The sequence below is a fragment of the Bombus fervidus genome, chromosome 9 (assembly GCF_041682495.2).
Source record: "Bombus fervidus isolate BK054 chromosome 9, iyBomFerv1, whole genome shotgun sequence".
Lineage (NCBI taxonomy): Eukaryota > Metazoa > Arthropoda > Insecta > Hymenoptera > Apidae > Bombus > Bombus fervidus.
In genome coordinates, this window is record NC_091525.1 from 7586335 (window position 1) to 7613434 (window position 27100).

The window sequence follows — 27100 nt, forward strand, 5'->3', positions numbered from 1 at the left end:
CCTATGATTTAAAAGACAGAGTATTATAATTTATGCAAACTGTTTCGGCTCACCTGTCGATAAAACCATCTCCGTCGCCGTCGCATGCTTGGAACAGCTTCCTGACGCGTTCCTCGTCGCAGATGGAGCCTGCTTCACTTTCAGCATCCGCGGTTTGTGACATCTTCACTTTACCTCTTCTTTATCCATTGTAACTAACTATTGGCGCACTATCCAGCTGCTTCGTGTCCATCTTTCTTCAACTGCTCTTCCCTGTCACGTTCAAAAGGTGATGGTCACCTCTATACCGCTGTTCAATTTTCCTTCTAGCTGCCCCGTTACATACTTCAAAACTCGATTCACGCATCGATCACGCACCGATGGTCCGAAGTTCTCGATAACGTTCTCAGGTTCCTGAACTTGCGTCAAATACGTAGGACCAACACGGTAGATCGTTAAGTCACGTGTTGCATCGCGATCTCTTGTTAATCGATCCCGAGATGTAAACTCGAACCGTCGACCGCCTCCGCGATTACGTTCGGCGAAAAGGTCTACGAACCTCGGTGGAAGCAACAGCTATTTTTAGACCGCTTAAAATACGTAGATTCCCTTGTTCCACAAGATTTTGTTGATACATAATGCATAAACAGATCGACTAAATAAGCCATTCTCTCGCGAACGTATTTTCAGCGCACGAATTTTACGGAGATTTTACAACGCGAAGTCGTGTGGGCGTTCGTCTTGTCACTAGATCGTCAAAAAGGGTGAGACAGTTGCGTTTTTTCCGGTGTGGCTGTGCACGCACGAGAACCTGTGTCCGCCGTTTCCAGTGTCACCGAGTCACTAACCCTAACCTCAAAACCGGACCCGAGACTCACCCACCCTCGCGAGCCGTACAGCGGCAATAAAAACTATCGATTGAGCGTTCCGCGGTCAAAAAACTTTGACATCTCGCGCCATCTTGAAATTTTCGAGCACGACGAAAACAAAGATGGCGGTCGCTGAACCGCGAGCCGGCAAGCGGAATATTCGAGTTCCATCGTCAGATGTCGCCACTAGAGGCGCCAAATTTATCACTCCTAAATACGTAAGTCGTATGAAGTATTGAAAATAAATTATCTTTATTATCAGTATCGTTGAACAAAAATACAACTAAAATGTTTTGTACATATAATGGTAACTTAAGTATATTAGTTGTGGATATTAATACGTATTGGTACGATAATTTTGTTTAGGATTTTAGCTTCTCAGCCAGGGTAGGCACAAGTTTTTTCAGTTTGCCAGCGTCGTGACTGAATGCCCACATTATACATCGAGTATGTTCTTCGCTTGGAAAACCACGAAGTTCTTCGTCTGTCTCGAACCACTGAATATTCTTTTCTTTGATTCGATCTACTAGACTTCGTAAATTCTTATTCCTCTCAATGTCCCAAGTAACACTCGAGTCTGGAACTTGAACGTTCCTTAGCTTCTTGTAATCTCCCTCCACTTCCTCATATGCTCTGTAGGATACACCAAAGAATGTTGCAATATATATTTTTACCATAAATAATATTCTATTCCCTAATAATAACGATATAGGATATATTAATAATAACTAGATTACGGATATTTACGCATATTCATATTTTTATGAATATAATGGAATTTGAAATTGTTTTATCTATTAAGTATCATAAAAAGTACCATACCTTTTATACTTTTTATACATCTTTTTATATTATATGCATTCTGTGTACTTTTGCACCTTTTCCCATAAGCGCGTACAAATCCGTAGTCTAACAATAATTATACAGTTATATATACATAATAAGAAATGTACTTACTTAAGAAATCCATTGTCTTCGATTTTGTATCTGTCGGCTAACGGCTTGAAGGCTTGCACCAAGTCAATGGGTAAATAATTGAAGTTCTCCTTAGCTCGGCCATTCACGTTATAATCCGTGATCCAATTCTCGAACACTTCCACGGCTTCCTTCATGTTCTTGATCTTTTGCTCGTCCTTTGTGCACGATATCACCCGCTCAGCCCTTTTCACCAGGCCAGTGATCGCGTGATACTGATAACTTACGTCCCTGCCCTCCAACGATTCTATACTCAGCAAAGCTTTCTCCTTATCTTTGAAACTGAGTCCGCTTTCCTCCTTTTCAGTCTTCTCTTCTTCAGATGAATGTTTCGCTACCTTTTTTTTCGGTTCGTTGTCCTCCTCCTCTTCGTTGCTGGACGAACTGCTGTATCTTCTTTTCACGCTTTTACCCTTGTCATTTTTATCAACCTCCATTTCTTCGTTATTTTCAGATGGAAACTTTTCTTCCACCTGGGTCATGAGTTTCTTCAACTTGGTCGGTTCTGGACTATAGCCCAGCAGGATGCACTGAACGTGTTCCTTGGTTGGGAGTCCCCGGAAGAGACCCACATCGGTCTCGTACCATTGCATGTGCTTCTGTTTGATCTTATCGATGATCTCCTTCAACCTTCGATTCCTTTCGATGTCCCAAGTGGTCTCTCCGCTTGGAATTTTAACAGCACGCAGACCTTTGTAATCGCCTTTCTCCTTCTTGTACGCGCTGAAAAATCAGAAACGCGTGAAATACTTACAGGAATAGATCTATACCGAATACGTAGGTATTGGATGAATCAGAAAAATATTTAAGTAAACGCAAATAAATGGTCACGTGTGACATTGACATTAAACTAAGGAAACACACCAATGACCCCTTTCTTGGATCATACTTGGTCACAATAATTTACTTTACGATACTTAATGTTAAAACATACACATATTTTATTTTTGTTAATATTGCATGGTTTACGCGATAAAATTGATCATTAATTATTTTCACCGCGTTAAATGTAAAACGCTAAACAAACTAAAAGATACTTTAAAAATAAGCATTCTATTGCAACGGTGCCAGTAGTAAACAAGAAGGTAGTAAACAACGTAATAAAACTGAAAACTGCTAATATTCGGTAGCTTGAACTATACCTAGATTCTGGTGTAATTGAATTAGTGTAAAATCAATTGGAACCACGTTGAAACAAAGCTACACCTGAATCAAATTAATTTTCGAGAACTAATTCGTATTGCGCTAAGTAAAATAATAATCGGTCATTCAATTTGGAAAGACTCGCTGAAAGAACTATACTTGCGAAGAAAATGTTGATATTTACTTGTAGAATTCCTCCTCCAGAACATCGTACTCTTTGGCAAGATTCCTGAAGCCTTTTATAGTCTCGATTGGCAAATAAGCAAGGTTTTCTTTGCTGCGATTGTTCTCCTTGTAATCAGTCAACCAATCCTCGAACACTTTCAAAGCCTCGCGAAGATTGGCCAGCTTCTCCTCGTCTCTGGTGATCTGCAGTGTCCGTTTCGAGCGACTCACGAAACTAGAGATCACGTGGTACTGATAACTGATATCACGACCTTCCAAAGCCTTCAGCGTGTCCAAGGCCTTCTGCTTGTCCTTGAAGCCCATCGCAGACTCTTCCGGTTCCGTGGATTTGCTTCGGCCCATCGTATGAAAATCGTGCTGAAAATCGACACGTTCATCGTCCTCTATATACGTACGTATAATCGAGCGAGATCGCGTGCAACGCGTGGCAGGCACGTGAGACGCGACGCAAATTCACGCGATCGATTGAACGGTATGGCCAATCATTAGGTATGGCAAACAGAGGCGGAGAAACACTCGACGGGAGTCTGACGCCAGCATGTCAGTTTTATCGTTGACGTAATTACTGGTTTATGGAAGGATCAATACAAGCCGGACGATGGTCGAAATTGTATATTTGTGCAAATTGCAATTTGAACGCCGCGGTTTTTTGTCGATTCAAATAGCAGCGTCGAAATAGCACCGCTTAGAAAATAGCTGGCATATCGTCGAGACTATTCGATAAAAAATAACACGATAAGAAAACTTCGCAGTTTTCGTCGATCCAAATAACAAGGTGGAAACAGCGACGGTTAGAGAATAGATCACGTATGATCGATAGTATCAGATAAAAGATAACGAGATAAGAAAACTTCGACAGACACTTACCAAAACTATGCAGACAATATCAATTTCCTTTGGTGTGCAATTAATCTGATCGTATCACTGACACTGTTCCTAACACGAAGATAGATCGTATCACGTAGTAGTTGCAAGAAACCGAATGGACTTTTAGATTCTAACGTTGAAACTGCGCGACTGACAGTGGCAGACAGATTTACCGGGACCCGGCTTCGGTCGGCGATGTTCACCAACGATACAACTGCTCACGGATAAAGAAGGATAGACGATTTGCGAGTCGGCGGAAAAGAGAGGGGCCGACATAAACATATCTACTATGTGTCACAGCCCGAAATACGCAGCCGACCTCAGTCCGTAGTCTTTAGTTTGCGTCACTAACTGCTAATACGACGGCGAAAAGAAGGATCGACATGGAAAGTCTCTGCGCACGATCACGTACGATTCGTCTGTGTGTAACTCATGCTCGCATAACCGTTTACACTCGTACTAATTCGCATATCGAGCATTCCACCGTATTTACTTTCAGTAAGACGACGGTGATTTCTTGCGCATCTTTCTCGATGACACAAGAAGATAAACTTGTTAATGACGCTGTTTAGGAACGTTGGGTACACAGACTGCGTTTTTACGTTTCGATAGATTTATTTGGTATTTACAGAAGTTACAGTATCCTGGTGAACTACTCGGACACGCGCAATGTAACAACGATCACAAGCGATTGGATCTGCCGAGCTAAAGGGTTTTTAGTCGATCTGAACCATCATACATACGCCTTCGAATTTCGCTATTTACAAGATTCGTGGTACGCGCGATTCGAGTCTCGATTCTGAAATACGTTTGTCAATGGTCGCGTAATGAGTCGATATTGAGCGTCTATTTTTAGGAGAATCAGTTCTATTTTCCTCCGATATTGCTATTAATTCTTGGTTAATTTAAGACATCGTAGCATATTGTTACCAAGTTTTGTTTGACCATATGACACGTACATCGATAGATCGTTTTAGGCATTGATTTTTATAAATTCAAATTACAGTGTCTTATGCCGAAATATGTATATGTATACCTTAAGAAAGATGTATCGTACATTCAGTTTCACTTTCACCTTTCCTTGAACAAGAAATTCGATAAGTTTTTGTTAGTCAACCGATGGAAAATTTGTGCTTTAAGAGGTTGAACTAAAATATAGTATCAGCTATTGCGTATATACGTATATACGTATTAGCGTAACTATTGCTACTAATTGTTGTTTAAATTAAGACATTTAGCGATATTGTAAGTAATTCTTGTTTAAATTAAGACATCGTGCGTTATTGTTACCTATCCTTGTTTAAATTAACATCGTACAACATTATTATTTAATCGTTTAAGTCAAGTTACCGTGCGATGTTGCAACTAATTTCTGTATAAATTAAGACACTGTACGACCATGGACGAACGCTGCTTGACATTCAAACCGTGCGTTCCATTAACACCTACACGTTATACTTAAGCCACCTATACAATCGTATAACGTGTAAGCACGTAGTACGGGGTAATCTATGACTAGAGATTTTCTCGAGAGTCAATTCTCGATGCGTATGACTTTCCGTCTTCCGATAAAGTTGTGACTGTTGAGAAAGATTCAGCAGACGCAGCTCCCTACGCCGAGGCAGGCGTACGAAGTTTGCTCGATCTTCGAGCTGGTGGTGGTAGCGTCTAGCAAGGTTGGTTGGGAAAGCGTTGGAGCAGCCGGTAATTGCGTTCTCTGCACGCCATCGTACAAAATCGATGACGCCTCTCGTTCTCTGCTGATACCTTCTGTTTCCTGTGCGTACGGAATTCTCGCGAGCTCTTGGCTCCTCGATTCTGTCGGAGCATCGTGGGACGACAAGCGACCGTAGTTTAGGAAGGTCTCTGTGTAGCTCGAGGGCGGATGGTGGTGACTTCCGTTGTACTCATGCGAGTAATGGGGATGGTATCTGTTCGATGGTGCCTTGAAACCCTCGTTGCCACCGAGGTACTGGTGCAGGTGATGCAAACTGGATGGCCCATACACTGTTGATCGCAAATCGAATTTTACAGATTGATCGTTGTTTGCAATTTTTATGACTACAATGTGTTTGTTTAAATTCCAGTAGAGACTTTTTTCTTTTTCATTAATCGCTAGACGACATTCTAAAAAATTATCGCGTATAACATACATTGCTATTTCATATAATGTCTTGTAAAATTAGGAAACTGTGTATAGTATGATTAGTGCGTCACGCTTCATCCGTAGGTGAATGGACTAAGAATTGTTTAATTTACTACTTAGTGTCTAGAGCTCGGTAATTGAATCAACGTAATATGTACGTCGGTTCCAACGAATGTGATATGCCTTTTGGTATACTATCTTTCGAATGAACTGTTTTGTGCATCTACGTGTTGTTTGTTGCTTGCAAAAAGATGACCACATCATTGACAGATAAAATTTAAAGCGTATATTAGATGGCGATCTGCTTGCAAACTGTTTGTAAATGATAGTGTAAACTCGATATTAATTACGATGTTGTATATATAAACTACTGACCTGCTGCGGTATTCGAGTACATGGCAAGAACTGCATCGCCGTAGCCATTGGTGGGATGTTTTGCTAAATCAGAAACGTCGTTCGTAGATGATATCTTGTTAGATATCGATTGGCTTCGAACGCCGTTTTGTACTTCGCTGGGGAGACCAGCCGATCCTGCGGAGCCGTAGGCCATGTTGAAAAGTGCTTCCGGATCGCACACGAACTTATACACGTATCTCTCTCCAGCCACCTTTTGCATTATCCCTTTCTCGTAATAGTACCTCAATGACCTGCTTAATTTATCGTAATTCATTGCCGGTCGATTCTTTTGAACTCCCCATCTTCGAGCTACCTGAAGAAAATTAAATATATCACTTTACCGTTTGATACTTAAGTGAGACGTCCTTTGTGATTAGATTGTTGATATTATTACCTCAAAAAATTGATAAGAAACTGAATGATGCAAAATTGTGCAGAATTCACACATAGAAAATACTAAAGAAAGAAGAAAGTGAATATCGAATACCGAGGAAAATACTCGAAAGAGAAATACACGTTACGTCTAATAGACAAATAAATCTAAATACACTTAGGTTTCATATTTTTTGGGCAATGATCGTAAAAATATAAATCGAGGAGCATTACATTTATAATAACAATGCAATCTACCTCTTCCGGTTCGATTAGCTTGAATTCCATTCCACGACCAGTCCACGCAATGCAAGGTGCGTTCGCAGGATCGTCTAACAAGGTGACTAAAAACTGCCATAATTGAAGAGAACCTCTTCGTTGCTGTTGATAGCCAACAGACATTTCGCTCCAAGGTGACACTCCCGTCGCCGAGGATGGCCTCTTGCTAGTATACTCTGTGTTCCACGAGCTAGGAGATCCTTTCTTTTGATAACAATTACTCTGTCTCTCCCACGATGGATTCCTGCCTTCTAATTGAACTCCCAGCTCGGTCCACGTGGGCGTCACGCTTCTCTTACCGTACACTTCCGAGCTCCAATTCTCCTGTCGCGGAAAGAAAGCTTCGCCAGGAGCTGGAATCGTCGATTGCCATTGAGAAGCTGCGGAGGAAGTGCTGGCTGGCCGACTAGGCGATGGCGAACCTCTGGTGTTTCTCGTTCCGCCTCCGTATTGCTGCTGTTGCTGGTAGACCATGCTGTTACCTGTGTGAATTTACATCATCGAGTTGAAGAGACTTTTAGGTTTCCGTATTCCAGAATTTATCATTCTCGTTTTGGAAAACAAAAAACAAGGGTTTTGATGTTTTAGGAAAATGTTTAACATTTAACTTGTTAAGTTGAAAGAGAAATATATTATTATAATTTATATCGATAGATGTTCATACGGAAATATATTAATTTATATGTTAACTGATGGGATTTTAAGGTATTCTAATGAAAATTTGAATTTTAATTTGTAGTTTATAATGATAAGGCTCAACCTAATCGAAGATTAGTGAAACTCTGCATTATGTGTACATATCTGTATGTGAAGTATTCCAGTTCATATGGTATCGCAACGGGTAATCGTATATACCAGTAACAATTTTTTCATATTTTCATCTTCAATATATCCTTTAACGTTAGAAAAATACAATTATTATATCGAGGATGAATGAAAAAGCGGAACAGTTTCTAATTTCGTTTCGTAAAAATTCGTTTCATACCACAGTCGAGGTTTCGAATGCATTTCGATCTTCGGACGTTTCGTTCGTCGGAACGATAGTTCATCGAAGCACGCTGACAATATCCAGCGTAAACATAGTCTACGGTGAAAGAAGAATGGTTAAGGACGAAATGGACAAGAGAAGATTCTCGGATGCACGAGAAAGAACGAAACGCAAGCAACGTATTAGCGATTGCACTCACGCGCGGTTGCCGGTGAAGTGCTCGTCACACAAATATCGGCAGGAAATTGGTTGATATTCAAAGCCCACGGGGTTGTCGGGATGGCGGAGCTCGCGGATAGCGGCACCGCCTGAAATACCGCGTAGAGCTCGCGCGATATGTATATTAATCGGGTGCTCTCCTCACAGGGAGCATCCACCACCGCCGGCATCCCGCTGATGCCGTGGTCCCTCGAGCCGAAAAAGCTATTCTCGAACCATAATCCGGTTACGTTCCAAGTCGTGTACCGGGAATATTGAAAAATTGAGAACCCTCTTGCCGATACCGAGCCGGAACGCGACGCTGCCAGCCGTGATGCAGTCCATCTTTTTGCTCGTCGATTAAAAAACCTCTACCTTCGTTCGTTCGTGGAAAAAGAAATGTACTACCTTCGCAGGATGTGCAACGCATGTACATGGAATATTCTATTCGATAGGGCTTGCGGTTAGAAATCAAGGTATACACCGTGTACCCGATATTAATGGGAAATCTCAGTCATCGAGGTGAAATTAAGAGGAGGAAGGGCCGGGAAAGTTAATCGTGTCGGCAAGTTAGCTTTAGCTTCCTAGCTGGCAAACGTCGGTCGGATCCCGATCTCGTGTAGACGAGACAGACAGGAATCGCGGGGAGGAGGGTTGAAAGCTACGGGCCAATCTGGCACTCTCTCTCTCCGAAGGGGGGCGAAAGGGGTTGACCTCAACGTGCAAGCGAGGGCAGAGGCTTTGCGGGTAGTTTTAGATTAAAATTAATCGCGAGCTGATGAAACCGGTGGCGATGTACCAAACAGGAAAAGGGTTGAAGCCGGGACTGGTCAGGGGCGGTGCGCAGAAGGGTTGCACGGAAAAGAGGACGGCCTCCACTCGTCCACTCTCAGACGAGGAGCTTCGGTTCTTTCCTCTCTTTCCCTTCTTCCCTCACTCATTTACTCTCGCCATCTCTTGTTTCCCTTCCACTCTCTCGCTCATTCTCCCTCTTCTCTTCTCATTTTCTTCTCCATCCTTGTCTTTATCCTGCTATCTCTGTCTCCCTGAACCCCGAATTCCGGAGTAGAGGCTGGTTAATAATGCAAGGTCCATTTTCCACCCACCTGACGCGCTGAAATGACCTTCTTCGCTTTCTGCTCATTCACAGGAGGCAGATCCTGCATGGGATCGAATCGATTCGCAACGATTGTTTATTCATGCATATCGTTTACGTTTAACTCTAAGTTGTTAGATAGAGAAGTATAGAATATAGGAGGACCGACTATAATCCTCGTGAGCCAGGTACTAGCATTAATTAGCGAAATGGTGACCAATCTGCCTCACCCATTAACAGGTTATTACTATTCCACCCGCTATATTGGTCAACGACTGGTCGATTTAGTGGACTAGGGAGACAGAAACGTTTAACATGCTCCCTTGACAGTCTGCATAAACGATTATCGGTCGTTTCGATGAAATTTTCAAAAAATAATATTTTTTTAAAGATTAAATTTAATTAAAAGGGACAAGCGACGATTGTGAAACGAGTTTCGTCAAGGGCAACTGATCATTTTATTATCAGATTTCCGAGGTACGTAATACTGTTTCAGGAATTAAATTCATTGAAGAAGAGGAGCACGCGTTTGCGTTCGTTTCACGAGTGAGAACGCACTGAAACTATACGTGTTAGGGTGTATCAATATCGATAGGTATGGTCTTATTATTAACCTAAACTGCGTGTAAATAATTGAAACGGCTTAATGGGAGGGAGAATTACGCGAAGAGACGTAGTAGAAGCATAATTCCCGGGTGACTTGGAAGTAAATGGGTATACGCGCACGGTGTCGGCCAACGAATATAGCAGCGGAGTTCCTAAAGGATTCGTTTGGTGTACGTGCGTGAATAAAGGAAGACTAATCGGTCTGATTACAAAGCATGAGCTTGCAAACCCTTCGTCGGCTCTACCTTTTACGTTATACGTAGATTGCACAGCCTCGAAGACTATTAAGCAATGCTCTATAAATCTAACGTGAAACTTCCCTTTGAAAGCTTCGAGAATTTTATCAAGCTGATCACCGAGCCTTGAAAAGTATTTTTCATTGAAAACTCTGCAATATCAACTGTATCTTGAATGCAAGAGAAAGCTTTCGCGACTTGCAATCTCCCTCGGGAGAGAATTCTATGCTCTTTCCTTCGTTTAGCAGCTTTCGTTGGATTCTACGAAGCGCTTCTCCGTAGCTTTCGAGTTGAAAGCATTCTTCAATTATTCACTTACGTATACTTAGTCACGCGTGAGCGAGTCCAGTGTACCAGCGACGAACTTCGTCAGGGATTATTAAGGAATTTCGCATTAAAACGTCGCTGAAAATTTATTAGCCGACTTCCGTACGAATCGTTTGACCCAGAATCAAAATCGTTCCCTCTAGACTCTAGACGAGATCAATCCGTCGTGACTCTCAAATGAAATATAACAACAAAGTATGACGAGATACGATCGACATGATCGTGCTAATGCAATTTCAAAATGATTCGCATAACACAGATAATAGAATCACGAAAGATGTCTACGTACAAGTGATCGAGTACTTTTGCATTACGTCAAATAAATTAAATCATTGTTATACATACACGATCGTTTATATGTATATCGAGTGACAACTAATTTATTACTACACCGTATGGAAGAATACCTTTGTATTCGTGGTAAGGCAAAATGTTTGGAATCTGCTTAAATCACTTGTGCGCTCATCATTTGTAATTTAAGGAAAAAATTCAAGCTGTTTGTCAAAATAACGAAGACGTCAAAGCAGTGCACGCATGCTGGAGAAGATATGAGCTGTAATGAAGACAAAGGCGGTAATCGTAAGTTATTAACACTTTTGTTTGTAAAACGTTAGTAACTCTTGTTCGAACATTTCGCTATTTGATAGAATAGATAACTTACGGGCTTTTCGAACCTAATAGAAGTTTCTTACGTCTTTCGATTTTTCTAAAAAACCAAGAAATATCGGAAATTTTGAATGATCCTAATTGGATGAACAGGGATTGTAATGATAATGAAGAGGGAGATAAAATATAAGACGATGAATTTCGGGTCGCCAAGGCGCTCTAAAAACAGAGACCGGAAGAGCAACTCGAGCTAGAGCTCGATTAATGGATGGAACACCGAGTACTTCCCTCGTGCTCCAGTTATTTATGGGATCTATAGGGTAGTAAAGCGCCACGTGGATCTATTGTCAAGAGATTTGTCACGGTGCACGTTCGAAAAGAGGGTATCATCGGTTCGGAAATCTCGTTGTACCAAACAGCTCCTGAGAGCCAGCTAAGAATATTATCTATCGAATTGTACGCGTCTATTGTACGTTCCATTTGTCCAACAAATCATAGATTTCTTACTATTTCGAGTGTCCTGAGCTGTTGATGTGGGGATGCTCGTCACGGAAATCGGCTCCCCATATCCTCTGTCCGCTGGTTCTTCCTTCACCGCTACGTTCTTCGTGGCCTCGCTTGTCCTCGAGCTCATCTTAGTATTTCTATACACGAACAAATACAAACGATTCTGAATTTTCAATTCATAAACAATTTACGCATCAATTTCTTAATTTTTGTAAATAGAAATATTGCGAATACATATCTATGCGAGTACATATCTTCATAGATGATTAAAAAATAATTATAGATAACTAGAGATAAGAAAAGAAATGTAATGCAAGTAGAAAATTGTTTCATGCATTGAATATCATAGTGTATTTTGGGTATTTTATATAGATACATTCAGCTAGGCCAGGTATTAGAATCTTCCGTATAAGAAGATAATAACATGTGTATTTGGTGTAAGCTTCTTACTTTCGTTACTTTTATTACGCATCTATTCGTTTGCTTCATACATTGTATATACAACGTAAAGTCTTAAACAATTAAAAATTTCTCAATTTCATGAGAAACGTGCAGCGAATAGATGTTTTAATATTTACGAATGGCAGTGTATCTTTGCATACTACGTATGCACGCTCCATGCATTTCCGTGCTTTCAGATTGCCCATAGATGTATAAGAAGCAGCAGGTTGTTTGAAATTTCCATTGCTGGATATATTTGTCCTCCTTACCCGAAGCAATTACTGCGATTCTCCGGATCGAGATCGAGGAACGTGCTACCTTGCGAATGTGTATGATTCATTGGCGTTTGATACTGTGAATAATTAGTATCATCGATTCTTCTGCAATTCGCTGATTCCTGTTTGACATTGGCGTCTGTAAAAATCAATGTACCGTATACTGTAATATTTTAGCGATCGAACACTGAACATTAGTAAAAAACGATCGATATCATAATTTCTTAAAATTATCCTTTGCTTGTTGCTGTATTTTTAAACAAAACAAACAATCAGCGCTATATAACGCGGTATAACGTGTTAAAATTCTAGTTATACTTCGAAAGTGAAAGTTGAATTACATGTTGAATTTTGATATACTTCGATCGGTATCAACGTTAAATTTTATCCTACGAAATTGCAAGAATGTAAAACTGTACGTTAACCAGAAGCAGCAAGGGTGAATAGACATTTAGATGCAAAAAATGTGTTTGGGGAGGGATAGAGTCGCGGATGTACAGACGAACGGTCAATGATTTTAACGATCGAACGAGGATCGTTTCTTGGGACGAAGATCGGCAGGGCGAGGATATAAAGGCGCGTGTCGTTGCGGAAGCAAAGGCGCATCGTTGCAACGGCACGTGGGGATAGGTTCGCTTCCTAATGGGGCTGCCGACGATTTTACGCGGCCGGGGGTGCGCCCTCGATAAATCAAACAGGCTCTGGCCGTGGGAAGCATAAGTCAGAGACCTCGGGCAATCATTGTATTTGCAAACATCGGAAGTTTACTCGCTGAGAGAACAGCCGCGCCGACCCTACGGCACGAAAAAATCGTACGGTTTCACGTGGAACTTATGAACGTCTCGTTTCGCGGCGGAAAACAATGTTTACACGACGAGAAATGATGTTGTATAACAGCCAGTTGCAATCGAGGAATATAAAGATGCAAAACACATGAGAAGATGACTTTTGTCAATTTTCTCACATTTATGTCATTCGATAGCTGAAAGAAATTAGTGGTATTTTAATGTGGAATGTTTGAGAAAGGGAAAATAGCCTGACAGATTCGAAAATATCTCTTGAAAATACAGAGACTGGTAAAAGTATTGCGATACTTGTTGACACTTTTATGAGCATATTATAGGTGCTGTACAAGTTTCTCCATTTCGAAGTATCATCGGTACTGTCACGAGACTCGATTAGCATAATCGTATTGATAATATCTAAAACAAATTCGAGAATATACATAGGAGTTATAAGATGACACAAGAATATATTTAACCACAGGATCAGACGCAAAGATAGCTTTTACGTGCAACTGGTTGGCAACATATCGAATTTAAAAGCTGCTTTACAAAAGAGTTTTTACAATCGTATTTTTCACCCGTAATCTTTGATCGGATAACTACAAAACAATTGTATTTTTCAGCCTGATCTTTTTTCCATAAAGTAACCAACTCTCCATGTATCCCGGTTTATGACGATTATTCATTCCGTTCCAAATGAAGCTAAATCTATCGTTTAACGATAACAACGTGAACAACCTCATATCATTCAACGATGAATATTGACCCAGAGAGAGTGAGAGAGAGAGAGAGAGAGAGAGAGAGAGAGAGAGAGAGAGAGAGAGAGAGAGAGAAAGAAACACGGACAGTCTTTTTTCCAACTTTACACTGATATAACGGGCGTAACAACATCCGGTAAACAAAGCCTGGAATAAAAGTTTATTGGCAAATCTGTGCCCGCCCATCAGCCTGTGTACCTCGAACAGGGTTCCCTCTGATTGTTTGCATACGTATTACGTGTGCAAATGAACGAGCTGAATCTCGCGCGAGTCCAGCAACGGATAAAATTAACAGGTGAAGAGCAAATTTGATATACGGCATCGTACGGGAGGCTGCCAGGTTGCAATTGTGCAAATTACGGTGGAAATTGAACGAGTCGAGTTACCAAGTGTATCGAGCACGATATAGAGAACGATATAGCGATCGTGTGCAATACGAAATTTTCTTTATCGAGTTAACACACGCACGAGAGGAGAACACGTGTATGGATGCAAGTATATAGACATTATCCGCCATTCCCTCTGGCCGTTTGCTCGCCGATTCGACGCGTCTCGAAATATTTGCCAGATTTTCCAACGCGTACACATACGGATGGAGCCTGGGAATTTTCTTAAGAATTTCGCGATAACCGAACGAATCGGATGATTCTGAGGAACTTAACGAAAATTTCGAAGTGATATATTTTTATTAGAAATTTATGAAATTAAAACTATGTGGCTTCGCGGTGGCTGCTCCAAAAGTTATTTTCCACCACGAATTATTTAAGGTAGTTTCCACAGATGCCTAGGTTATTGAATTTTCTATCATTGGACCGCAGATTTTTATAAAAAAATGCATAGAATATTCAAAATAGAATACTTGTTGTAGTAATTAATAAACGAAACGTGTGCCTGTTTCAGTTCCATTCATTTTACGTTATGTTCGTAAAAATGTGAAATCGTTTAAAATTCCAAAGTACACTTTTCGCGAAAAAATTTCATAAAGACCAAAAACGCAACGAACTTCCGAGCAACCGAATAAGATGAAAAGGAAGCTCCTTTTTTTACGTACGATATTAAAACAGCTTTGATAAACGGCGCGGTTGTGTAGAGAGACGCTAATCAGCCAGAGATTGAAGAAAGGGGAGAAAAGAAGCCTTTAAGACTTAATATAAAGTGCTTCCTCGTGTAATGCGATATCGATAATCGACGGCAGTTTTCTGCTCACTCTATCTTGCTGCTTTAAAAACACTGGCCTCAGGCGATTTATCAGCTTTTTTTAATATCCTCGTCAATATTTCCCCTCCGAAAAAATTTCATTGTCAACGAACGAAGATTGCAAGATCTTCAATATGATTTTCAAGATATTTTGTAATAATTAGACTGCGGATTTTTATGCATTTACCGTAACTAATTAAGCATTTATATATTTGGACATCATCCTATAGAAACTTATACACGTATAGGTAAGAGCGAAACAAATAATGGCACAATTTCTCAACAAAATTTATAATAAGATATTATACACCATCGGAAAGTTATTTATTTCCAGACTGGCTACATAGTCTTCGAGATACAGGTGAGGCAAGGAAAATTCTTCCAAGCTTATATTGTGATTAATTCAAGCAATAATCATTAATTGAAACTACTGGAAACATCAAACATTTTATTCTATAAGAAGATTATAAGTATTAGAATTCGTTTCTCATCGATTTATATATTTTATTAACATTCGCGTACCCTCCCTACAAATTGGTTAAAATATTCAGATTCTTAGCGGGGGCAGTATGGAAAATATATAAAATACGCAGATTAGGGTACTCGTTATAATATTCAATAGGTGAAAGAAATTTCTGCTTATGATGCATTTCTTCGGTTACATTCACAAAGATTTATCTCTACATAAATATCCGCAGTCTAGTAATAATGTTTCGATACTTTATGATTAGAGGTTTGCCATAAACGCGAGTCGCGAAATCGCAAGAGTCGTGAGATCGCAAATTTGTAGTTTCCTATTCGCGTAAATTATATCGAGCTACTTTCTAAATTGACACTTGAATTGCATATGCGATACATTTCCGTGCAGCTTCCGTTTCGATCGAGATTGACTTCCTTCGTGTTACGCGGTTCGTCAAGCATTTGACACGATTGGAACATAGCACGTAATTAGGTGAATCTCGGGAAATCGCGAGTTGCCTCGGCTGATCGAAGATGTTAGAGGAATAAATTTCTGCCACACTAACTTGTCATCCGATGGAACTCTGGCACGTACTGCTCGCTGTCCTCCGTTTCGCAGCTGCTGCCTGTAACATAATAATTTGCAAATTTATCATTAAGAAACGATCGTTCGTGTGTGAAAATCGCAAGAACTGCAACTGAAATAGCGTTATTCGATACTAAATTGCTGCATAAATTCTGTCAGCCTGTTCGTTCGTACGGAACAGTTCCCCGAGTCAAACACTTCGACTGCACGTCGCTTCTTTGAAAAGTAATTTCCAAATTATCCGAGATACTTTCTCAGCAAATATTTATTATTCCAGATTTATAGGAATTATCAGTTTTAAAATTCAAGAATTCTTAGAATGGAGCCGTTAATAGCTTATTTACAGATTTTACAGATTATTTTATTTACAGATTTTTAAAAATAATTTATGTATTAAAAACTTGACTGAGTCATTGGCAGATAATAAAATATAGCGTGAATGTATCTCTTGGACTGTTTTTCTTCAAATAGTATAACGGTATCAATAAGAGATAATAATTAATACTCTGGCGGATAAAACTTGAATGCAAGCTAATATTAATAGGAGAGAAAGATCATCGTAAGATGTAAAATAATGGTTCGCTAGGATCGCCTGGTGGGTAACTAGAAGCTCCACTGACAGTGGCAGAAGGTCCCCTCGTTATCGTGATTATTACACTGCACCCATCGTGCATTACATTACAGTTTGTCAAAGTAATCAAAATTAATGTTCCGAATAGTCAGGCCACTGCGTCTAATCATCTTCGTGGAAGATTTACGAACTGTTCGATAAATGGATAGTTTCCCCGTTCATTTTGCAAGGAATAACGTTTATAAGAATTTTACCGTGGGTTTTTAGTTTGCAGAAACTCTAGGCTGTTCTACTGAAAGGAAAGTGGAACGGAAGCCGAGCATTTCAAAGCGGCTGTACTCGTCTTTGCCCTTATAATTCAATCAAGTTAATGGAACCTATTATAACGATTTCACCGTGAATGAAACGATATAATAATTTTTATATTTTTAGGGCAATGCTGGATAATATTGATTAATTTGATGGTAAAATAAAAAATAAATTCGCCCGAACAGGGACTCGAACCCTGGACCCTCAGATTAAAAGTCTGATGCTCTACCGACTGAGCTATCCAGGCACTTATTACTCCAACCCTTAATAATTTTAGAAATCTTCACTTATTTATAATAGGCTTTTTCGTTTTTTATATTTCTGATAGAAGTTATTTATAACAAAACTTACCATCTTGAAGCCATGGCTCTTGTCTGTATTCCTGTGTGGGGTATATTTCATTCTCTGAAATCAAGTTTTACATTGATTTTTTTAAGTGACTATTTTTTTCAAAACGTAACAGTATTATTGCAAATTCTTCATTTTCTAAGAGCAACAAGATTTTGATTTTATAATTAAAATATTCTACTAATTTCTTATCTACAGCGTTACAAAGATAGCCTACGTTTATATAGGTCAATCGATAAGAAATTACGAGAAGAATGCTATATTGTTATTCTATACTGACAGAGATGCGACAAGATCTAAATGTTATCTTTCTTATTTCATACATTTACTTTACGAGTCAAGCGAGGAATTACTTGGTGGTATAATGATTTATGGTTACTCGGGGATAATTATCCCAGCCTGAAATTAATGCCTCACATATTCTACCGTATTACTTCGTCAAATCCAATGAACGTCCATTATCGTCAAAAATAATACAAGCATTTTAATACGAAAGAATTGCTTTCCGTGTCACTTTGATTTTTATGCTCGGTACTTATATTTGTATTTTTTTTTTTTTTTACAATTATGTAAAAGCGTATTTTTATTACAGTATGGTACGAACACCATATCCATTAAGCCTATAAAATTTCTTTATTTCTATTTATTTTTGACTCACAAGGAAAGGTCACGATTGGTTCCGCTCCGATTTGGATGGAACTTTATAGGCTTGAAGAACCGCGAAAGATAATAGATACTTTCTTTTTAACTGCAGTGACACAGGTTTGAAGGGTGTGAAATTACCTGTCGAAATCCAATCCCTGAAGAGCTTACTCTGAAACCGTTACGGATAAAAGAAAATCTACCTTCCGAACCTCTACCGAGACTTTCACCTAAATCCTTGACCAACCCTTCTTTGTTGGATATATCCAAATTTGTTGCTGTGTTTTCTAAGATAAATACATTATTTCTTTATTAAAGGTTTAAATTTTTGTATTGTTGCTAGTTGATGTCAGAAAGATGCATTGTTCCAGAGGATACTGGATAATATAGGAATTGCAAAATATAAAATTACCTTTTAGTCATCCTTCCGGAAAATCAAACGAGTTAAGCGTATATTCTTTGGGGTGTAAAACGATTTCTGGATAATTATGTCATGATGAAACACGATGTCTGAGCTATAATAAGATTCGGCGAAAGAGCCATAAGACGGAACAAAGACTGAATGTTGGGGGATGAATCAGTGGCAAAAACAACCCCTTTCAATGCAGACATGTACATAAGAATGCGGCAGAGATGTATGTTACGTGGGGTCTGTTTAATGGGCCTCTAGGATTCGCCACGGGTAGCCACTTGTCAGTAACCTTGTTTTGTTCATAGTCACAATTCCGTCTGACGAATCGAATTTACTTGGCTTCATAGCTCGTGGGTAATAACGCGTTTTGTCGCGAGTTGTAATACGTACGATCCAAAATTTGAGAGACCCATCGAGAAATGATAGACTCGAGATTGGATACTTATAGATGCAAGATAATATCATTAAGATATATTCTGCCACTTGGAAATTTTAAGACATCTATCTTTAATAAATCTTTGCTATTTTTGTCGTAGATTGTGAATTTTAAATTGCGATGTACTATATATAGTATATTTTCTTTGTTATAAAAAATGTCCTTCTCTGTCTCCCTCTTTATTACGTTGGAGATTCACGACAAGGATGGTTTCGTAGATGACGTAAATTTTTATCCGTATCGATTGCCTTATTTAGATACAGACTATTGACGACACCGGCAAGTTAATTACGCATTCTCTTTCTTTTATTTGTTGATTTCGTTTGTCGACATCCGTAAGAAGAAATAAGATAAATTTTATAAGTTTGCGTCGTATTTTAAGTCACTCTAATAGCTACGTTATCGTCAGCGGAATATTCCTGTCGCAATTCTGCTTCCATTTCTTGCGAGGAGAAGAACCGTTCGAGTCTCGAAAACGAGAGGAGAAAGCTAGAAGGTTCGTTCTTTCGTGTCGACGTTTCAATATATTTCTTCGCGACGAATCGTCGCCGAAAAGTGGATGGGGAGGCTGGGTAGGGCGTAACGTGATTACGATAGAGAAATTGCAGCATTATAGGTAGTGATTGAGTTAGGTGGAGGCGGACCATCCTGACTGGTGGTTCACACCACGGCATGCCAATGTTAGATATAAAGTGTCAATCACTGTGCCCAGACGCTGCTAGGGTGGTTACGAATCCTATGGGGGTACGACTGGCTTCAACTACCCCATGGGGCTCTTTGCGGCGATAACACGTTGCTTATTGAATTCGTCCTGAGGCTTCCCGTCGTGGTGTCACGTTTCTAGGTCAAGGCTGCAAGTAAAACTACCGACACCGGAGGGATTAATTGACCGTTGGTCTAAATTTCACTCGTCCTCTTCATTAGGTCATCGAACAAATTGATACGACTCTGTAGTCATACGTTTCTATTAATTTCAGATCTTAATTTACATTTTCGCGATCACTTAGAAATTTGTAGAAGCGTATACGAAACCGTGTGTACTTATTATGTAACGGTGTAGATATTCATGTTATCGGACAACGAAGTAATTTTCTGTATTTGTTAAGAGAACAAGATCAACCTTATGGCCACGGCTTTTTTCTTTCTGCCCCAACGTAGGTATGAAAAAATTAGTGATAACTAGAATAGAGATTTTTTCCATATATTTATACGAAATTTAAAGGTCCACAAAATGCATATTATACAAAAATATTATATATAAAGCATCCAAAATAGAGTTCCCGCTATAGTTTCTAATACATAAAACAAATCTCTATCTAAATCGCAACTATAAAAATGTAAATTTGTATAAAAATTCGCAGTTCAGTCGTAACTGTATTTTCCTCCAGAGCGTTAAGTCGTATGTAACACAGAACAAAAAATGTCGATTCATTACAATTCCTATGTTAATCGATCTGTATTGCCCTAACAAACAAACTCTAGAAATCGTCAGCCCCTTGAAATGCTTTCTACCGTTTCGTACGGCCTTAAAACGTAATTGCACCGTAGAAAATAATATCATCCCTGATCCGACTATATAAAGATATTGACTCGACTGCCTGTCGGTGACAGGCTCTCTTCGGGGGGTGGTTCCCCCTTTGCCCCGTTGTACACAGTTCGCGAACATCCTGCACGTGCTTCAGGCCGCGCTACGCTTTCTTGCTTGCGTGGATCTCCTTCGTGTACAGTGTACGTGTACGTGTTTGCACGAAGACGCAGCCGAGACTCCATGTCAAGACGGAGGCCCCGTGTTCCCGAGCAACATCGTATCAAAGAGCTTCAAAATCGTCGAGCGGGGGATGGTGATCCGTACGGACCGCCCTCGACTTTCTCGTCTCTCGATTTCGTTCAGGAAAAGTCTCATTGAATAATTCGAAACTGATCGAAATATCGAACGACTTCTATTCGCTATAGTGTTTGATGTCTTCTCTATGTTTCATGCGATTTGATATAGTAGGTGGAAACGATATATAGTAAGATAGTAAAATCGGTCAGGAGTAAAAATTTACAAGTTTCGATAATCAAGACAGGATAAATAAGACAGATAAGTAGAAGATAGATTTATTAGAACACATATTCACTACATTGGGTAAGTTTTATTTGGTATTTTACGTTATATAAGCCATGTATGATGCGAATGAAATAACAGATTTATAATAAAGTAACTAGGAAATATAAAAGCAGTGAATTCGTATTAAATATCGTACTTGTGACCGGCAAGTATAATGTTAACTCAATTCCTCGTTTGCAGTATATCTAACGAAAGTTTTCTTAAAAGAGGAGGATGGTTTTCTATCTGATTTATACATAGAATATGAATTGATACCTTTTCGGTTCTAACTTTTAAAAATTCGATGTAGTTTCCCGCAGTCGTAGAAAATACGTACGGCTTTGGGTACGATTAGATCAATTAGTGACCCTACTTAGTGCTTCACTTTACGACCTTGCTATATCGCTCCCACCTAAAATACATGTTCTACTTACCAGGGTGCAGCTTCTCCTCGGTACTTGATTGTGTCACGGTGTAGTTACTGGGACAGTATCCTGTGGTAACTGTTTGAAGTGGCTCGTTCAGCCTGTTGAATTCTTCGTTTGGCTGGAAAGATAGATACCAATATTAAAATAGCGCTTTGTAGTAGCGAACGTTCGTTTCTATAGGAAGTAGTATTAATCGGGTATTTCTCCTGTGATCCTTAAATATTCTCTTCGTTCAATTTCCAGTAGCTATTATTTCATTCTTTGTTAAACTGTAAAACGAAGACAGCGATCTTTATGTACGCACGTACTTGGTTTCAATCGTAGTTTAATATTTCCACATTTTATCGTAGAAAGCCAGTGTTCTGCATTTTAATTTCATCATTTCAAATATCGTCGGGAGTGAAAAGTCTTTCTCGTTTGTGAGCGTTCTATCGGGCGAGGAAAAAAGACGAAGACAATCAACGCAGAACTGATGTAAAATTGCAAGAAGAAAGGAAAGAGAACGAAGCGATTTGGAGCAGAAAGGAATAGCGAGGAACGAGATTTTAAGTAAAGTAGTGTATAGCGGGTACAATGAGAAAGAGGAAGAGAGAGTGAGAACGTGCGAGAGAAGAGGCAAGGAGAACATCCGGTGAACGATTGGATGGTTTCCTCCTTGCGGAGCAATCTAGTGGTAAAGCCGGTTACCGGTTTTGGAAATTCCAATAACGCCGTGTCGCCGTCTGCTTTTCCTTTATAAAGTTTCACTGCGGTCTCTCAGCCGATCGCTTACACTTTAACATCGAAAGACATCGTACTTGGTTTTAAGAAAACTTCAAACATGCTCAGTATCTTCTTTAATCTTTCTATTAACTTTGTTGCAGCCCTCAGATTTTCCTGTCTCAATCCTACTCTTGTTTCAACAAATAAAGGAACTTTCAACGTCTTAAGACATTTTTTAATATAAGACCAAAATAAGAAATCATGTACATCGATTCTTTCATATTTTAAGCAAATTTAGAAGACATAAATTTAAGAATGAAAAACTTGATTGAAAGGGAAATGATTTAAAGAACGTAATAGAGTTAACAGGATACCTTTTTGGGTACCTTTCCGTTAATTTTTGAAATACATCTAATCGCATAGATTCACGATAAAAATATATCGTTGATGATAAACGTAATAATAAAATAATCGCTTTATCGCTAAATTATCCATCATTTTTCTTTTATAGTTAATTCGACAGGATATTATCATTTATAGAGACATAATCAACTTCCTCTTTCACAGTTTCATAGGTTAGTCTTACGTTCATTGCCTCGTCCCTTGGATTTTCCTCTGATTGCAATTAATAGTCATTTATAATTAGTCGCCGTGATGGTTCAGCACTTGTAATCCACAAGCTGTGCCCTCTAATATAAATTTTAATTACATTCCCCGATATTACGTTCAATCTTTAATCCCGCCAACCCGATATCAAATGGTATTTAGCGGCACGACAGCGTTAAATAAGGGATAAAGAATGTATCGTGCGGTTTTATGCGTAGCCCACCCTTCCTTATCAAATTTGACCAAATTTTCTTGTTCGAAAAGTTCGTAACATATTTGACAGTGAATTGTATTCTGCATTGAATTTGATTGTATCCGAAAAGGAATATTTACTAAACATTTTTGCCAAATACGTGGATATGATGTAATTATTTGGACGCTAAGTGGAATATTACACTATAGCATAATAACATAATTATTTAATTCATGTTCTTGTAAAATTTTTTCTGATATCGATTTGAAGAAGCCTACTTGATCCATAACATCAAAAGAAACAGGTCATATGTTATTCCATAAAATGTTACTTCTATTTTTCTTTATGTAAAACCTACGTTTATTAATAATAATTAATAAAAACATTTCTCCACAGTAAAAGACATTCGATCCTAAAAAAATTGAATCCTTTTTATTTTATAATCTTTCCGAACAACCCAATATATTTACATATTCTCGATCTCCGTCTTATTTTGAGTCATGAAATTTCCCTATCTTGACAATATGCGCGTTTTACAGATCCTCCAATGCTACTTTAGCCGATCAGGAGTTAATCGAGTGCATTCACGATGCAATGACTCGTAAGGAAAACGTGCAAACACGGTCGCGTGTCGTTTAACTTTTTCCGTAGCTTCACCTTTCTTCACCATTCCTCCCCCTGACCTTTCCCATCGGAAACGCGTCTCCGTGTAAAAGACGCGCTTGTAAGTGGATCGTTTGGGGTACGTGTGTCATGTACGAACAAACGCACTCGTACGTTTGTATCTAGTGAAAACGAGATACCCATGAATCGTGGGGAACGCCCCATCGTTCCTGATGATGCTGCGAGGGGTCGTCACCCCAATTCCCTTCGTACACCACCCTCGTAATTGCGCACTTCGGTTCGGTTTATAATAAAGTCATCGAGCAGACAACACGTTCCAAACGGGCTCCCCTTTCTATCAGCGGATCTTGTCGATTTCGTTCATCGATTTGTGTAAAAACCGAAAAGGCTCTTACGAGATTTGATACACCAGTTTGGGCGAGGATCGTTGGATTAAGGCGTGAAACTTTGATTTGATGAAGTACAGAGTGTATTCTTTGGACGTAGCAAGGATGAAAGTAAGATTTTCACTTCATTAAAGACCGTCCAATTTCAACAAAGAGTCGTCGTCCAATTTGATCAATTAGGAGAAGCGAAAGGCGTTGCCACTTTGAGGAGAAAACCTCGCCCTTTTTTCTTTCCGTCGCTTTCTTCGACGAGGGTGCGAAGACAATGATGGTTTCGAAGAACAGAATACGAACAATACCGCGGATGACAGCGGGACTCGCAATTACAATGTGTCGCCGACGGAGTCTATCTACTAATTGCTCTCTCGATACACGCATTGACTTTCCGTTTTTCCTAAGAAGAAAACAATTCATCCATGTATCTTTGTATCTTTGTGATTTATGGTTGTAATGTTAGACTATGGTTACACTGCGTGTGTATCCTGACGAACTATCGTTCCGACGAATGAAACATCTGACATTTAGTTGCTTTAACGTAATCATCCGAATAACAGTTCGGCAGAATACGCATCCGCTGTAATCATGGCCTCATGCAATCCCAGAATACTATCTTCGTATTCTTTGACAGAACAAAAGTATCTCGTATCATCGTTAAACCGCGGATTTATAGGAAATTAGAAAATGCAAAATTACATAAAGCACATATAATACGGAAAAAAATATCCAAAGAGTAGTGCTGTCTATAATATTTGGTAGATAAACCAATTTTCTACCAAGATTCTACTTTTCAACTGATATTCTCAAAAATATGAATTTGCATTAGAATCTGCAATCTAATCATCATCGAAACGACCCAGGTAAATTAACATGGTGGTAAATGCACCCCGTTGAAGAAGAGGCTTTTAATCATGGGAAACTCGAGTGTCAGCATATGTTGCTTATACAGAGGAGTAAATTAACCGGCGGATCCGTGCAGCGGGGCTGGTGTGTGGGAATCGAGTGATTTTTAGAATCAACAAACATAAATCAAGTGTTTCCGCGAGCGAGTCACGTCGTCTCTCCCTTCGTTCTTACGAAGGGTGTTCGACGACCACCCACGGCTCACCGGTGTCATAGTCACGGTGGTAGCCCCGTACACGGGGGTATCCCGCACCGGAGAGACCAGGAGGGATGAATGGTGGCGACAATTACGTGTTTAGGGGGCACAAAGGGGTGGCACCCGTGGGACGATCCATCGGAGCGTGGTGGCGCGTGCCAAGGCAATTCGACACTCGAGGATCATCGCGCGAGTACGATGCATTATGCGTTCATTGACTTTGACTATGCTCACTGTCCACGCTTATGACTCCATTGTATCACCATGGGGAGAAAACCGGAAATGGGAGTCACGTTGATCAAGTTGTTGTCTATCTGGTCGACTTTTTAACTTTTATGATGGACAAACACTAACTGTATCTCGTAATTATTAGCTTGTTTATGGTGTTGTTTAAATATGTAATGATGGATACAACAGAGTGATGAAACGTTGATAGGCTTGAAGTATACTTCGGTAACAGAAGAGTTTCACGTATAAAGTGGATTGTTAATAATTATCATTATTCTTACACTTGGCAAGTAAAGTATTGCTTCTTCATAGATATAGAAGAGCAATTATTGCATTGTTTGATTGAAGTAGCACCTGCCGGTGTATATCTGCCAGTCAGGCACGCGGGTCTTAGGATTACCAGTGTAATTATTGTATTGTATGATATAAATAGTATTCGTCCGTGTGGTTCAGATGCGCTCATATTTTAAAGTTATCAATGCGATTATTGCACTATCTAATCAAAGTTGTATTTGCCTGTGTAAGTTAAATACGCGTATTTATTATTATCTAATGAACGTATCAAAATTCTTATGTATAGTAAAACTACGGAACAATGAGATAGTACCATTCTATATTTTTTATCTTACCAGCCTAGCCAAATCTGTAGTCGTGGCTGGTACTTCTTGATCCTGATTCATACTTGTTACCCAACTCCTCTTCTGATTCCTTTTTGTTGAAGAAAAACGTTCGTCACCAGATTCCACGAAAATGACACGGGTAAAAGTATTGATAAACGAACAGACCACACGAACTGTCGCGTAATTTTAAAGTCACGTTGTTGCACCGTCAAGATCAAAGATAGGACTGAGACGAGTGATTTGATCTCGCTGAACAGTGAAAAGACAGGGTGTATGCATCGGGGGTTGTGTCTACGGTACGTCTACGCCCACAACGTGATATAGAAATCAGCCCTGCGCGAGCTACTCTGACTAGGGGTTGCTTCCAACCCCTGCTTGGTAGGCGGGGCCTCGAAATCATTGGTAACCTTCTCTTATACCTGGAAGCTTTGTGCTTCGATAACACCTACGAGAACACCTCTCTTCGTTGAGATTCTTTGCTTTCGTAACTTCGTGATATTGCATGTTCTGAATGGCATTTCTGTGGGTACTGACTTTTACAAAAGGATTTGAATTTCTTTTTAATAAGTAAATTCTTGGTCGAAATTAAATTATCAGGTTTTCAGGTATTTCAGAAATGTATAATATATTAAAAATTTCTATGAGAGGGATGATCTTGATGAGTGTTGAATTGAATATGTTAGAATGTTATGTGGGAAAGTAATGACAAATTTAATTTTTTCTGATTTTGCAATACTTTATTGCACTATTGCCAGAACTTGTACATGTTGTATGATAATTTAGGAATCCTTCTGAATATTTTCCTTTAGCTGATAAGCCTTCATTGGAAAATTCATTCTTAATTGATTAGTTTTAATCAAATGATTTTGTGCGAATAATGCACATATTAGAACGTAATATCAATAGATAAGAAAATATAAATAGAAAAGGAAGATAAAGGATTATCACATGATATACATACATACTAAAATTTCTGTATCTTAGATATCCTAGTTTATGTTAAAACCATTATATGGGATTTTGTCTCTCTCGTTCTGAAATACCGACCCTGAAAAGAATCAGTGTATTTCTTACGCTCTCTGCGATTTGTTATGGCCTCCTACGATGAATATAGGAATTACATAATATGCATT

At 39.3% G+C, this 27100-nt stretch overlaps 3 protein-coding genes and 1 non-coding gene across 4 annotated transcripts in view; all 4 read right to left on the minus strand.

The window, feature by feature from the left end:
- The window catches only part of LOC139990785 (colorectal mutant cancer protein), a 59236-nt gene extending 58325 nt beyond the window's left edge, over window positions 1-911 (minus strand). The window contains exons 1-2 of the mRNA XM_072010291.1: window positions 358-911; window positions 54-252 (exon numbers count right to left, since the gene is read on the minus strand). Of these exons, the coding sequence (XP_071866392.1) occupies window positions 54-163 (110 nt within the window). The 5' untranslated portion in view covers window positions 164-252; window positions 358-911. The remainder of the gene's footprint in view (window positions 1-53; window positions 253-357) is intronic.
- Window positions 912-1081: 170 nt separating this feature from the next.
- On the minus strand, window positions 1082-4345 carry Ude (Uracil-DNA degrading factor). The gene is made up of 4 exons (XM_072010307.1): window positions 4020-4345; window positions 3151-3509; window positions 1806-2546; window positions 1082-1481 (listed from the first exon to the last, which is right to left on the minus strand). Exons 2-4 carry the CDS (start codon window positions 3492-3494, stop codon window positions 1211-1213), a joined length of 1356 nt encoding a protein of 451 aa, XP_071866408.1. The 5' UTR covers window positions 3495-3509; window positions 4020-4345; the 3' UTR covers window positions 1082-1210.
- Window positions 4346-5335: 990 nt separating this feature from the next.
- Ets96b (Ets96B) lies at window positions 5336-26027 on the minus strand. Its single transcript, XM_072010305.1, has 9 exons — window positions 25977-26027; window positions 21519-21630; window positions 17509-17562; window positions 16258-16317; window positions 12487-12631; window positions 11777-11913; window positions 7192-7694; window positions 6541-6874; window positions 5336-6026 (listed from the first exon to the last, which is right to left on the minus strand). Exons 1-9 carry the CDS (start codon window positions 26025-26027, stop codon window positions 5614-5616), a joined length of 1809 nt encoding a protein of 602 aa, XP_071866406.1. The 3' UTR covers window positions 5336-5613.
- Trnak-uuu (transfer RNA lysine (anticodon UUU)) lies at window positions 17332-17404 on the minus strand. The gene has a single exon. It is a non-coding gene; the product is annotated as a tRNA-Lys (tRNA).
- Window positions 26028-27100: the final 1073 nt, after the last annotated feature.

Bases quoted from the DNA above. Each gene is read 5' to 3' on its own strand.
- Ets96b (XM_072010305.1), bottom strand. From the start codon at position 26,027: ATGAATCAGGATCAAGAAGTACCAGCCACGACTACAGATTTGGCTAGG. The intron at 21,631-25,976 runs GTAAGATAAAAA...CTATCTTTCCAG, and splicing joins CTACAGATTTGGCTAGGCTG to CCAAACGAAGAATTCAACAG. The intron at 11,914-12,486 runs GTAAGGAGGACA...GTTCGTGTATAG, and splicing joins AATCGCAGTAATTGCTTCGG to AAATACTAAGATGAGCTCGA.
- Ude (XM_072010307.1), bottom strand. From the start codon at position 3,494: ATGGGCCGAAGCAAATCCACGGAACCGGAAGAGTCTGCGATGGGCTTC. The intron at 2,547-3,150 runs GTAAATATCAAC...CTGATTTTTCAG, and splicing joins CTGGAGGAGGAATTCTACAA to CGCGTACAAGAAGGAGAAAG. The intron at 1,482-1,805 runs GTAAGTACATTT...TGTATCCTACAG, and splicing joins GAAGACAATGGATTTCTTAA to AGCATATGAGGAAGTGGAGG.